Here is a 13,864-nt window from a genome sequence, read left to right as displayed (position 1 = left end):
ATACATAATGCATTTTTTAAGGTGGAGCAGAAAGGTTTGTTATTTATTCTATTTTGTGAAAAATAAATAGGTAATGTTTTATGCTGGAATGCTAGGAACCCATATCCTTTGCCAAGGGGCGGAGTATTTGGGGTTTTGTTTTTTGTTGACTTTTTAAATTGCCTTAGGATGAGAGCTCATTGGTTCTATTTTAGAGCTCACAATTGATGAGTAGTACTAAAAGAATCATCTGCCTGATTATGCCCCAAAATATCCAAAGAAATACTTGTCTGTCTTGTCCTCATTTTTCTCCTTCTCTGAAACTACTTCCTTTATCATACAAAATGCGTACCCGGAAATTTAGGGTGGTTCTATTTTTAAAATGGTATTTTTTACAAATACTTGAATAACTTTATTAATTAGTTAAAATATACAGTGTATTATAAAATTATGTGACTCATGCGTAGGGTCTTATCTAACCCCTTTTGTATCAAAAAGATGCATTAAAGTGTAGGTTTACTTATTTAAAATCCCAGGTTCACAATAGACCTTTCAAACCAAACCCATTTTGTATTAGAAGTTGAATGGCAGAACAAGCTCAGATTTCTCAAAAGGAAATAAAGAATTTGGATCCAACTTCTCTGTCTACAGTGTAGCATGTTCAACAGAACTTAAAGCAGTTGTGGTGAGTCATGGACCTTCCTCCTGCGACTGGCCTGACTTCTCGAAATCTCCTCTGTTCTTTTCCTGTGGTGGTTGTAATAAATCACCAAAAAACAGAAGGCTTAAAACAACAGAAATATTTTATCTTGCAGTTTTGAAGGACAGAAGTCTAAAATCAGTATTACTGAACCAAAATCAAGGTGTGGGCAGGGCCATGTTCCCTCTGTAGCCTGTGGGGAAGAATTCGTTCATTTCCTCTTCCAAATTCTGTGGGCTGCTGGCATTCCTTGGCTTGTGACTGCATCTCTCTAGTCCTGAAGACTAGCACCTCTCTCAGTTCTTTGCTCATATTGCCTTCCCCTCTGTGTGTCTGTGGATTCTCCCACTGCCTCTCTTTTTTAAAGACAAGAGATAATGTTGATTGCACTGAGGGCATCCAGAAAATTCAGGATAATCTTCCCATATCAAAAGCCTAAAGCTAATTATATCTATAAAAAACTTTTCCCAAATGAAGTAACATGTTTTAGTCAACTTTTTCGCTGCTGTGACTAAAAGACCCACGCAGCACAATTGTAGAGGAAGAATGGTTTATTTAGGGGCTCACAGTTTCAGAGGTCTCAGTTCATAAGTGGCTGGCTCCATTCCTTTGGACTCAAGGTGAGGCAGAACATCATGGTGGAAGAGTGGCAAAGGGAAGCAGTTCACATGGTGATCAGGAGCAGAGAGACTCCACTCGCCAGATACAAATATTTACCCCAAAGTCCCACCCCCAATGCCCTACCTCCTCCACCCACACCCTACCAGCCTTTGGTTACCACTCAGTTAGTCCCCATTAGGGATTAATTCACTGATCAGGTTAAGGTACTCATAACCCAATCATTTCTCCTCTGAACCTTCTTGTATTGTCTCACATGTGAACTTCTGGGAGACACCTCACATCCAAGCCATAAGATAACATTGATAAGTATTAGGGCTCCATATCTTTGGGGAGGCATCTTCAGTCTACCACATCTTCCAGTGCCCTAGAGTACTTTGGGTAACATGGATCCAAGGAAGCCCAAATCCTGAGAGAATCTGAAGTTTAAATCTGCACTCCCAGGTTCACTGCAACCCAGAATCATCTCAGAAACAAGGATCATTTCATAGAACTGTTGCTTATATATTTTCTAGCCCTTTTGAAACCTGAGATGCACACCAGTCCCAGACTCATAAGGAAACACATTTAGATTTACACCAAGTAACAAGCTAAGAAACCAGTTGGAAACTTCTCTTGTAACCCTCCCTCCCTAACCCACTCCCAATGTGTAAAACAAGAAGCATGTGGTCTATATATTGGGCTGTGAAAATTAACAATGATAGCTAACAAAACCACCTAATAAATACCATGCTTATTGTATCAGAAGAGCAAGCCAACCTTCAAATTTGGTGACGAGCCAAACATCTAGAAAATTATTTAAAAGGTACAAAAGAAGAGGCGAGAACTCTCAAGGTGCTTTTCACTGATAACTTAGGGGAGAACGTTTCATTGAGGAACTATTATTCCAAAGAAAAGAAAAAATATGTATTTTGTACTATGGATTGAACCTCAGAGCACTCCACCATTGAGTTACACCCCCAATCATTTTTATTTTTATTTTTTATTTTTTTTTTATTTTGAGGCAAGTTCTTGCTGAGTTGCTGAGGCTGACCTTGAACTTAGGATCCTCCTGCCTCAGCCTCCTGAGTCACTGTGATTACAGGTATGCGCCACCTTGGCTGGCTCGCTGATATGTGTTTCTTCTTGAATGGATTTCCTACCTGTGTCATCTTTGGCCTTGGGCAAAGTATCTCTGTCCTAGCCCCTCAAATACAGAACAATTAAAGTAGAAGGTGTACATGGTCATATAAGTGTCATGATTCCCCAGTCTCCACTAGTTTGTATGGAAGCACTAGATCAAATATTTGTTTGTACTTTACTCATCCATTGATGATATTCGAGTCAAGTTGACAAATACTTATTGGCCACCTAAAATGATCTTTATTAAAATTTGACATTATGTTAGTCTCTAGGTGAACTATGCTAAACAGAAATGTGTAACAAGGCTCAAATTTCAAAAGAACATAATAAAAATCAAAGATCAAATTCTACCTAAACAATCATTGATTCCGTAAACATTGGTGATATAACCACTCTATGACACGCATAATGTATTATGTCCAACTCTGAAGAATTAATGATAAAAAAAAAAGAAAGTCACCATGCCTACTTCAAGGAGTTCACCTTGTGAACCATGAGACATGTGGAAGCAAATGTGATTCGGTCAATTGTCTTAGTTTTAGTTGCTGTGACAAAGTACCCTAGTGACTTGCAGACAACAGAGATCTATCTCTCACGGTTGTGGGGATTGGAAGTCTGATATCAGAGTGCCAAGGTGGTCAAGTTCAGGTTAAAATCCTCTTCTAGATTTCGGATGGTTGTTTTCTTACTGAATTCTTACAAGTTGGGAAAAGCACCAGAGACTCTCCAAGGTCTCTTTTATGAGAGCCCATTCATCAGAGCTCTTCCTCATGACCTCACACCTGCAAAGTTCCCACCTTCTAATACAGTCGCATTGTAGGTCTCCAATTTACAAACTTTGGGGGAGTACATTCAGTCTATTACATTAACTCAACGTGGTGTGAGCTATGGAAATGACTAAGTGGTCTTCTCAAAAGAAGTGATATTCTCTCTGAGCCTTGAAGGACAAGAAGAACTTCTGAGAAGCATACAGGGATTGGAGAAGACCTTCCAGGTAGAAGCAACAGCAAGTTCAATGTCACTGAGGTAGGAGTGTTGGTGATGGTCACTGGAGAGATACAGTGTCTAGATGGTGGGATTAGGTCATACTGAGAACTTTAACATCATTATCAAGAGTTTAGACTTTATCTTAGGATGTCAAGAAGCTGGGAGAAGTAGGCATAATGCTAGTGAGTAATTAGTAAATTTCAGTTGTCTCTGCTCTAAGATCATTGCAAAGCCAAAAGTGATGCCAGCCACCTTAGTCTCTGCTGAAAAACCTGTCTTCCTGTTGAAAATCTGTTTATAAAACTCTTAGAATCAGCCTTGCCAGATATAGTGGCACATGCCTATAATCCCAGCAACTTGGGAGGCTGAGTCAGGAAGATCACAAGTTCAAGACCAGCCTCAATGACTGCCCAAGACCCTGTCTCAGAATTTAAAAATTAAAAAAAAAAAAAAAATGGCTGGGGCTGTAGCTCAGTGTTAGAGCACCCTGGATTTAATACCCAGAACTACAAACAAACAAACAAAAATAGCCTCCTTATTTTAGGAAGAATCCTTTACTTCTTTTGTAATTCTAGAGATGTCAATATGATCTGATATGACAGAGGAACTTGGTTCTCAAATCCAATTTATAGAGTTCAGTTATTAAGCTACTCTGTGCTCTGTTTTAAATGTATCTCCCCCAAATTCACGTTGGAACCTCACTTTCTTAATGCTGTAGAACTGGGAGGAGAGGCCTAGTGGGAGGTGCTTAGGTCATGGGTGGAGCCTCAGGAATGGATTAATGCGTTTTGTTGAAGGAATGAGTTAACTACCACAGGTTACTTTTTACTACATATGTTGAGAAACAAGAGCAAAGGGATGACCTAAAGGTACAATGTATAATTAAAAGGGAAACAGGAGCATAAAAATTTGAAAAATTTTCAGCCTGGCCATGTAAAAAGTGAAGAAGCATGTCTGGCAGAGAATGCTAAGAGTGTGTCCAAGTGACCATTGTTGAAGATATCAGCCCAACTGCAAGGGAGCCAGGTGCGGTTCATCAGGACAATGGGACAAGGTCCCGGAGGTATTTTGAAGATCATCAGTGCTGCCTCTCCCAGCACAGACCCAGAGCACTAGGAGACAGAGTGACTTTGGGGGACTAGTTGGAGACACCTTCCACAGGCTCCATACCCAGGGCCATCTCAGGACTCTGCTCCCTGCATTCTGGTGCAGTGCTCCTTTGCTTCAGCAGTGGCTCAAGTGGCCCAACTGCAGCTTGTGCCTCCTCCCGAGAGGATCAAGCAGGAAGTCTTGGGGGCAAATTCTGCAGGTGTGTAGAATGTAAGAGCCATGGAGAAACCATGGCTCCGCCTAGGTTTCAAAGGATGCCCCAGAGAGAAATCTATTCAAGAGCAGGGTTCCCACAGAATCTTCCCTAAAATGCCTAGTACAGTCATGGGAGTGGGGCCACCCTTGGGATTCCAGAATTGCAGAACCACCACCAATGTGCAACACACACCTGGAAAAACTGCAGGCACCAGTGTGCAACACCAACCCAAGGGAAACAAAGCACAGTCTGAGCCCAGCAAAGCCCAGGAGGTGGCGCTGTCCAACATTTTGGGAGCTCAACCTCCAAAGTGTCCAGAAGGCTGCTGCATAGAATGATTGATTATTCTCCAGCTTTAAGACTTAATGTTTGCCTTCTTGGTTTTCAGACTTGCTTGGGATTAACTGCCCCTATATTTTGGTCAGTTTTCCCCTCTTGGAATGGAAATATGTACCCTATGCCTATTCCACCATGTATATTGGAAAACTTTTGGTTTTAAAGGCTCACAGATGGAATTTTGCTTGAGTTTCTGATGAGACTTTGGACTTTAGACTTTAAAGTTGATTCTGGAATGAGTTAAGACTTTTGAGGCAATTCAGATGGAATTGATGCATTTTGCATCATGAGAAAGACATGAATTTTGGAGGCTGCAGAGAAAGGCAATGGTTTCACTGTTTCCCCCAAAATTCATGTGTTAGAACTTTAATTCCTCCATGTGGCAGTATTGGGAGGTGGGGTCTACTGGAAGGTGTTTGGGTCATTAGGGTGGAACCCTCATGAATGGATGAAAGCTTTTCTCCTGCTGTCCCCCATTTGTTTTTTGCATGTGCCCCCTTGTCCTACTTTCGAGTTAACACAGCCCAAGGTCCTCACCAGATGAAAACACCTGATCTTGAACTTCCCAGTCTCCAGAATTGTGAGCAAAATTAAACCTGTTTTCTTTATGAATTACTGAGTCTCAGATGTTCAGTTTGAGTAACGGGAGATGAACTAGGACCCCGCATGAATCTAGATGTCTAACTTCTTGTTTACTTTCTGCCAGGGTGAAAGGGAGCCTGCTGCTCTAACCCATCCAAAGATAATGAAGACCTGAGGAGGAGAGCAGAGGCTGTGAGGCCAGTCAATGCTCTCAAGGAAGGATGGCCATCCCACTTAGTGGGGCCTCTTCCCTTTATGTCTCAGGCTTCTGGGATTGGCTCACACTCTGGTTTTTTGAGGTAAAAACAGCTATAACATATGCAGAAGAAGTTTTTTTTTTTTTTTCTTTCCTTTTTTAATATACCCTTTTAACTTACTTATGAATGTATATAGACTGGGGATTCCAGGAGTGCTCTACCACTGAGATACAGTCCCAGCTCTTTTATTTTGAGACAGGGTCTTCCTAAGTGCTAAATTGCTCAAGCTGAACTTGAACTTGCGATCTTCCTTCCTCCCTCGTAGCTGGGATTACAGGCGTGCACCACCGTGCTGGGTTCCCCTTAACATTTTTAAACAAAACTGGTGATAGCAAAGAATAAAACAGGGATTTCTCCATGGCTTACAGAAGAGCCAGAATCTAAGGGCCAACTCTATGCAGTCAGAGACACTGACACCTAGTGTTGACGCTGCTGAAAGGGACAGGTGGCGAGCCTTATTGTGGAGGTGTTTGAGAATGCCATGGGTTTTCTTAACTCGAAGCCCTTATAACAAAGAGAGAGAGAGAGAGAGAGAGAGAGAGACAGAGAGAGAGAGAGACAGAGAGACAGAGAGAGAGAGAGAGACAGAGAAAGAGAGAGAGAGAATATGAGAGTTTCAGCAGTTTCCAGGTCTTCTCTCACCTCCCCAGGGTCTCATAGGACCAGGTATGAGCGATGACCTCTTCTCTCCTGTTCCTCCCAGTCACTATTTCTCCCTGGATCCAGAGCTCTTGGCTTCTGTTCTGTGCACTGCAAGAGGGTTACCTCTCACCTCTCTTATTCTCTTTATCCCACCTGCAATTTGAAATCTACCCACTGTCAAAAACAAAAATAGAAAGAAAAATCATTCAGATGCCTCTGGGTGGAGAAGCACCTTTTTGCCTGTAAAGTCCCAAGGTTTGTTTGTTTGTTTGTTTGTTTTTAATGAAGAAATTGAATGAAAACATTTAGACCGGAAATTAATGGTTAGGAACCTGAAATGTTCTCTCTCTCTTTCTCTCTCTCTCTCTCTCTCTGTGTCTCTCTCTCTCTCTCTCTCCCTCCCACTCCTTCTCTTTCTCTACCCTTTAAAACAGATTTAAAAATAAGAAGCAAAGGACATTTTTGAAACTTGTTTTATTTAAATATATTATTTCTGCTAGGTGTGGTAGCACACACCTGTAATCCCAGTGGCTCGGGAGGCTGAGGCAGGAGCACTACGAGTTTGAGGCCAGCCTCAGCAATTTAGCGAGGTTCTAAGCAACTTACTGAGAGCCTGTTTCAAAATAAAATAAAAAGAACTGGGGATGTAGCTCAGTGGTTAAGTGCCCCTGGGTTCAATCCCTGGTACCAAAGTCAATCCATAAATAAATCAAACATTTATTTTAACAATCAGGGGAACCCTGGAGTTTATGAATTGGATTATCATATATAATTGTGGCCTATTGTCCATTGCTACTATAAGAAACTATAAATATTTCTCAAGTGGGGAGCTCTGAAAAGGGAGAACATTAAATCATCCTTTGCTGAGCTCCTGATAGATTTCCTTTTTCCTGGTAATGCTGGGGGAAATGGGAGAACAAATGAGCTGTGTTTTATAAAAATGGAACTAAAACTAGAAGTTATTCATGATCAATGGCTATGAAAATCTTATTTATTCAGTTGCTCTCTTCTGTTTAAAAAGCACATTGCCTGCGTATTGAGCTCAATGTTCTAGGCCTCAGGAAAGTAAGAGTGAACATCATCTAAAGAGTTTATGGTATATTGAATTTGCTGTAATCTCATTAACAATTTAGTCCTTGAGTCTTATCAGGTGTTAACTTCAGAGTCCTGGAGTTTTAAGGAGAGTGATGAAATTCCAGAATGTTCCTTTACTCACTTAACTGCTGATGTTTAAACAAACTAGGCTCTGAAGTTAAAAACTACAAGGACACCCTCATTTGACTCCACTTTCTCTCATTGCTGCCTTTGCTCTTTCCCGTCACAGCTAAATTCCTCAAGAGCTTGCTGGGCTATCTTTCTTTATCCCCTTCTCATCTGACTTTTCCTCCAGCTACCCAAACAGCTCTAGTGTTCCACTGACCCCTTTCAAGCTTCATTTTGTCCAACTCATCCCCTCGTGAAGCACTTCTGTTTCCATGCCATCCTGGGGTCCCCCACTGATAGGGGACAGACAGATATGGGTGGTGGGAAAACAAGGTTAAGGGAAGAATTCTATAAATTGAGCCTACTATGCTGATCCCCACATGCTTTCTTTTCTTTTTTTAAAAATTTTTTTGAATTTTATTTGTTCTAATTAGTTGTTCATGACGGTAGAATGCATTTATACATTTTGATAGATCATACATAAATAGAGCGTAATCTCTCATTTTTCCGATTATACATATTGCAGGATCACATAGTTCATGACATGCTTTCTTTTCTAAGAAATAATTTACCTGCAGCCCTGCCTGGCTTAAGTGAACAGGATATGTCACATTTCTCAGCAAACAACTTGTTATTTCCAGGTAAAATGCAGGCCCCAGATAATGTTGATAGGAGGAATCCAAGTTACCCTGAAGGAGGAGATTTTGTGACCCTTTTCACAGACCATATCCCAAAACTCAATACTTGGAGATAAGGATAATTCCTTATTTAACTATGAAATCTGTAAGAATTTATGGTTAAGAATCCAATTAGAATTAGTCAGCATGGGCCAAAGTGACCTAGAGTTGTCATGGCAGTGGGGACTTGAAAGTCTGATGTCACCCTACTATCAATCAAAAGTCAGGAAGAGGCCTGGGCAGGACTTCTGGAAACTTCTCTGGGATCTCTAATAACACAGGAATGCAGGAAAGGCACACTGTTCCTCTCCTCTCTGAGAGGGCCCACCTTCTCATTGGAGAGTTCAGGGTCTCTTGTAGAATCCCGTATACGGTTGTTACATATTAGAATTTCTCAGAGCCCAAGTCCTAGGCCTTTTTCTGATCATTTTCTGAACCTTACTGAGCTAATCTCGTCCATGTCTATGTCAACCACTCCAATTTATATTTCTCTCTGAGACCTCTCCTCTGGGTTTCAGAACTACACTGTGTAGCCATCGCATACTCTCCAATGCTGCTTGGAGATCTCAAAGAATCCTCAAGTTCAACGTGTTATAAATGGGTGCAATCATGATCTTCTCTCCTCCATGCCTGTGTTCGATATCCCAGTGAATGGCACTGTGATCCATTTAGCTACAGAATCCAAAGACCTGGGGATTAATTTTGAAACTCCCTTCCCCTAGTTCTCCCTACACACTCCACCACCACCATGATAGGCAGTACATTACCAATCCCTTCTAAATATCTCTGCTTCTGTGCTAATGGTGCCCTAATCTATGCTAATATCTTTTCCTAGCTGGACTACCTGCAGTAGCCACCTAATTGGCTTTGTACATCCTTCTTTTTTTTAGCTCAGTCTGTCTTCATCAGTGTAGCCAGAATAATCTTAAAAAATTTGTCTCATGAAACCATTTAGGTGCTTAAAACGTTTCTATCACTTAGCTTTACTTGCAGCAGAAAGATCGTAATCTGTCTCTTGGTTCCACTTCACATCAGGCTTCCCCCTATTCCCTCTTCTCCTCCTGGCATACTAACTTATTTTCAGTTGATGTGCAATGTTCCTTTTTAGCCACAGTTTTTTCTGTACGGCTGGCCACTGAGTGAAACTCTTCTCCCTCTATCTACCTCGGGTTGCCTAGGCAACTCCTAATCGATGGTCACTTTCTCACAGAAGCCTTCCCTGACCTGGAGACTGAATCATATCTCTCTTTTCTTCACAGAAATTAGCATCAATTATATTTACACGTTATGGTCTAATGATCTGGTGAAAGTCTGGTTGACCATTAAAGGCAAGGACTGTATTTATCTTTCTTAACCATCTTATCCTCAAAGTCTTGTGCAATGCTGGCACATAGTAGGCACTCAGTAAATTCGTTGACTTAATGAATAAAGGAAATGAACAAATGATGGTCATAGTGAGTTGCCCAAGGTCAGGATGGCAAGGCTGAAACCATAGGTAAATGTTCTAATTTCCAGTGAAGAGAACCAGCCTCGACAGCAATGAATGAGCTTATCCAAAATTTTGTTCTGAATCATTGGAACCAAAGCAACTTTATATCACATCAAGCCCAATTTCTCAACCCTGCCATTTTCTACAGATGGGATTTATTCAATAAGGTGATGCTGTAGGTAGAGTAATTTTTCTTTTTTCCATGAAGTACATGCTATATTTTTGCTCCATTTTGAAGGGGTATTATGATAAGCCATGCCACTATTTCAAACTTGTAAAGCTTCTCAGGATTCTAAGAAGAAATACAAGGTGTATGCCAAAAAGAACAATTTTGTCTCTTGCAATAGAATTTCCTGTTCAAAAAGTGCTATTAATTTGAAAACTGATATCTCCAAAAGAACATTCTATTAGGTGGGATCATCATATTCCCGGCCGCTATGTATATACCTTTTCTTAAATGTGAAAAAGGAGAAAGCACTTTGCTGTGTAGAAGTGCTTCCCGTGTTTTATAAAATGTTTGGTGGTTAAAGGAGAGGCTGCTGCATTTGTAAGATAAATAGGCTATTCCTGAAGAAGCTTGCAGATCTGATTCTCAAGGGTCTTTGTGCATGGATGAAAATGGGATCATTACTTTTGAAATCCCTCTGCACACGTCACTGACTCCCACCTGCAGCTGATCCACCGGTTATAAGTACCTATGAATCGTCTTGCAGAATGTAGGCAGGATTACCTACAAGGGCCAGCCAAAGCCAAGCTCCTGGTAAGCTTTATTGCCCTTTGTGTTTCCATTTTCATTTCACATATTGGAGTGGAAAGACAGTCTCTATTCATAGAGGTAAGGGATGCATTTCTCTTTCTCAGATGTGTATGTTAGAAGCATTTCTTAGTGTAAGGTATCTGAAGTAAATTTTTCTCTTTTTCTTTCTTTTCTTTTTTAAGGCTGCTATCTTAAGACCTAAGTAATTTAAGGTTTTGCTGTAAAACTTGCTTTCTTTGGAGATAGCAAAGTGTGCATTTGTTCAAAGATGAAAAAGGCATACTTGGACTTTCTAGGTTATATTCATGATTGCTCTGCTCATCATTGTATAATGTTCTCCTTATCATGGACTTTTTTAAGTGAATCACCTGGATTTGGAGGGCCTCATCTATAAGTGAATATGGAAAAAAGATGGTTTCAAAATTTAGGTGATCCAATAATAATTTCTCCTTCCTTCTCTGCCTTTATAGATGTTTCCTCTTTCCCTCTCTCCTCTGACTCTCTCTCTCTCTCTGACCATCAATAGCTCCCTGATTTCTCCTTTTACTCAGCTTCATTGCACCATGTCCAAAGCAACCCTCTTGCTGCTGTGTGTTGCCCTGGTGCTAACTGGGCATGTGCATGGAGCCACGCTGAGAAATGAAGACAAGTGGAAGCCACTCAGCAACCCCAGAAATCGTGATCTGGTAAGAACACATCTGGGGCATGCTGACTATAGGGTGGAACTGGCACCTCTCTGAAATTATGCACACTGTGTTCTATGTTGTAGGGCACAGTTGAGCAGAGGCTACTGAGGGTTGAGAATTTCCACAAGGACAGGTCCAGGTTTTTGCTAGTTTAGTGGTTGGCATTGTATTGTTTCTCTGGCCAATTCACGTTTATTTCTGTAAGGAGAAACATTTATATTTAGAAATGATCTTATACATACATAGCACATTACATTTGTAAATGTCTTATATGCACATTGACTTTATAGCCTTGGTTGCTAATACATAACAAAATAATGTAACTGTGGTGTGTGCCTGTAATCCCAGTTACTTGGGAGGCAGAGGCAAGAGGATCACAAGTTTGAGACCAGCCTCAGCAACATAGTGAGGCTCTTTCTCAAAAAATAAATAGAGGCCAGACATTGTGGCAGATACCTGTAATCCCAGTGACTTGGGAGACTGACACTGGAGGATTGCAAGTTTGAGGCCAGCCTCAGCAATGCAGTGAAGACCTAAGCAACTTAGAGAGACCTGTCTCAAAAATAAAAAATAAAAAATAAAAAAGAGTTGGGAATGTGGCTCAGTGGTTAAATCTCCCTGGGTTCAATCTCCAGTACCAAAAAATTAATTAAAAGGGCTGGGGATACAACTCAATGGTGAAGCATAACAGGGAATTGATTTTTGCCCATCATAAATTGAACTAATAATAGAGGTTATCATATAATCAACATTTGCAAAACTTAATCGCAAAAATTGGAAAGGGACCCTGCATAGTTATCAATTTTCTAAGTATATTTTCAACATACAGTTATCTAGAAAATAGAATTCAAAAGACCAGTAAAAATTCTGAAGTATGCCAAACACAATAAACACGTTTTAAAATATTGTTTTTCTAAAGAATTGATGTGAAGTATAGGATTATAACAATTAAACTAGCTTTGCACAGCTTCTATGTGTTCATTTCTTAAACAGAATCTGAAAAATCCTTTCTTAAAAAAGAATTACTGCCCAGGGCAGCAATTGGGCTCTCTCCTTCAGGCAGAGGAGACATCGAGCTTAATACTAAGTGTGGAATTCAGTTTTATCTCTGACCTCAGTACTCTGAGATGGCTCACAATGAATCCTGCCTCTGGTGCTATTATGATTGACATTCCTCCCTCTTTTATTTCATCCACAATGGTGAATGATCTTGTTTAGGGTTGAAATGTCAGAAGGATGGCAGGAGGAGGGGATGAGAAACAGTTGAAGTTTAAACTTTTATTTCTGGATTTTCAGCCTCCTGCTTTCTAAAGTAACCAATTCAGGGGGTGGCCGGGGTGGGGGAAGGAGAGGAAAAGAAATTCATCTTTGAGTAGTGTTGTTTCATTTACATAGGGCAATGAATATTTTCTTTCTCTCTTTAGTTTTTCAGAAGCCTTCAGGCATATTTTAAGGGCAGAGGTCTTGATCTTGGGAGATTTCCAAATACGTTCTCCATGAATGAAAATCCCAGACCTTTCTCTTTCCAGCCAGAACTTATAGCTTCTGCATTTGCAGACTATGAAGAGCAGAAAAATTCCCTTCCCAATTACCTCAGAGGCTGAAAGTTTCCTCTGAGCTCAGGTAAAAGTTGTCCATTTATTCTCAAGATCTATCCAAACATTCAAATCAGTCATAAAATAGAGATTTTCAAAATATTTATTTGAAAAATGATTTTATTTTCTCAGAGAAAAAAGTGCTGAGTTCTGATAATACTCATCATGGTTAAACATCTGAATTTGGTTCAGGTATTTTCTAGTATGAGTTTTTAAAAAATAATAGTTACAAGTTTTTAAGCATAAGTTTCTAGGGAGAAATATATTAAAATAATGGACTTTTATTCTTAATAGAATGATTAAATTAATGAAATAGCACACACTCCTAACTATATAGTTTTTGGACCAGGCCATATAGTTAAGTTATGTAAAAAATCATACATAAAGAAATATATCAAATTGAGCAGTTGGATTAAATAAAAAATAAAAGTTAAAATGGTTAAAAATGGTTCTTTTGAAGAGAAAGTATTATGGATATCATTGAACTTGAACTTCCTTATTAGAGAAAAACAAAGTAAAATAATAGTAAAGATGGCATTTTTCTCACAAGTAAAAGTTGAAAATGTATTTATGGGGTTGTGAGTGTAGTTCAGTGGTAGATGTTTGCCTAGCAAGCATGAGGCCCTGGTTTCAATTCCCAGGACTGAAAAAAGAAAGTATTATGTTTAAGATTTGAATTTAGTCTTCTTATTGCGTTGACATACTATATATACCATTTAAAAAACAGCAGTTATGGTATGTTTCAAGAAAATACATTGAAGTTCTAGTACATTAGCATGGTGTTTGGCCAAATGATAAAGAGAATGAAATTATAATTAAAATCTTTTCCCATTCTTCCATAGTATATTGGTGAAATTATGAGGAAGCATAACAATTGTTATGTTTCATTGTATTTGTGAAAGGGTTTTCATTATTAGTTCTCTTAAAT

At 39.7% G+C, this 13,864-nt stretch overlaps 1 protein-coding gene across 1 annotated transcript; it reads left to right on the top strand.

The window, feature by feature from the left end:
• Positions 1-11,218: 11,218 nt before the first annotated feature.
• On the top strand, positions 11,219-12,945 carry C3H2orf66 (chromosome 3 C2orf66 homolog). The gene is made up of 2 exons (XM_047543272.1): positions 11,219-11,341; positions 12,766-12,945. The coding sequence occupies exons 1-2, from the start codon at positions 11,219-11,221 to the stop codon at positions 12,943-12,945; spliced, it is 303 nt and encodes a 100-aa protein (XP_047399228.1).
• The last annotated feature ends 919 nt before the right edge of the window (positions 12,946-13,864 follow it).

This window comes from Sciurus carolinensis, chromosome 3 (genome assembly GCF_902686445.1).
Source record: "Sciurus carolinensis chromosome 3, mSciCar1.2, whole genome shotgun sequence".
In the NCBI taxonomy this organism is placed as follows: Eukaryota; Metazoa; Chordata; class Mammalia; order Rodentia; family Sciuridae; genus Sciurus; species Sciurus carolinensis.
The sequence above is the reverse complement of the archived record's forward strand: the minus strand, read 5'-3'. Positions and strand labels throughout refer to the sequence as shown.

Coding starts and splice junctions, on each gene's coding strand:
- C3H2orf66 (XM_047543272.1), top strand. CDS start 11,219: ATGTCCAAAGCAACCCTCTTGCTGCTGTGTGTTGCCCTGGTGCTAACT. Junction 11,342..12,765: donor ACCCCAGAAATCGTGATCTG/GTAAGAACACAT, acceptor TTCTCTCTTTAG/TTTTTCAGAAGCCTTCAGGC.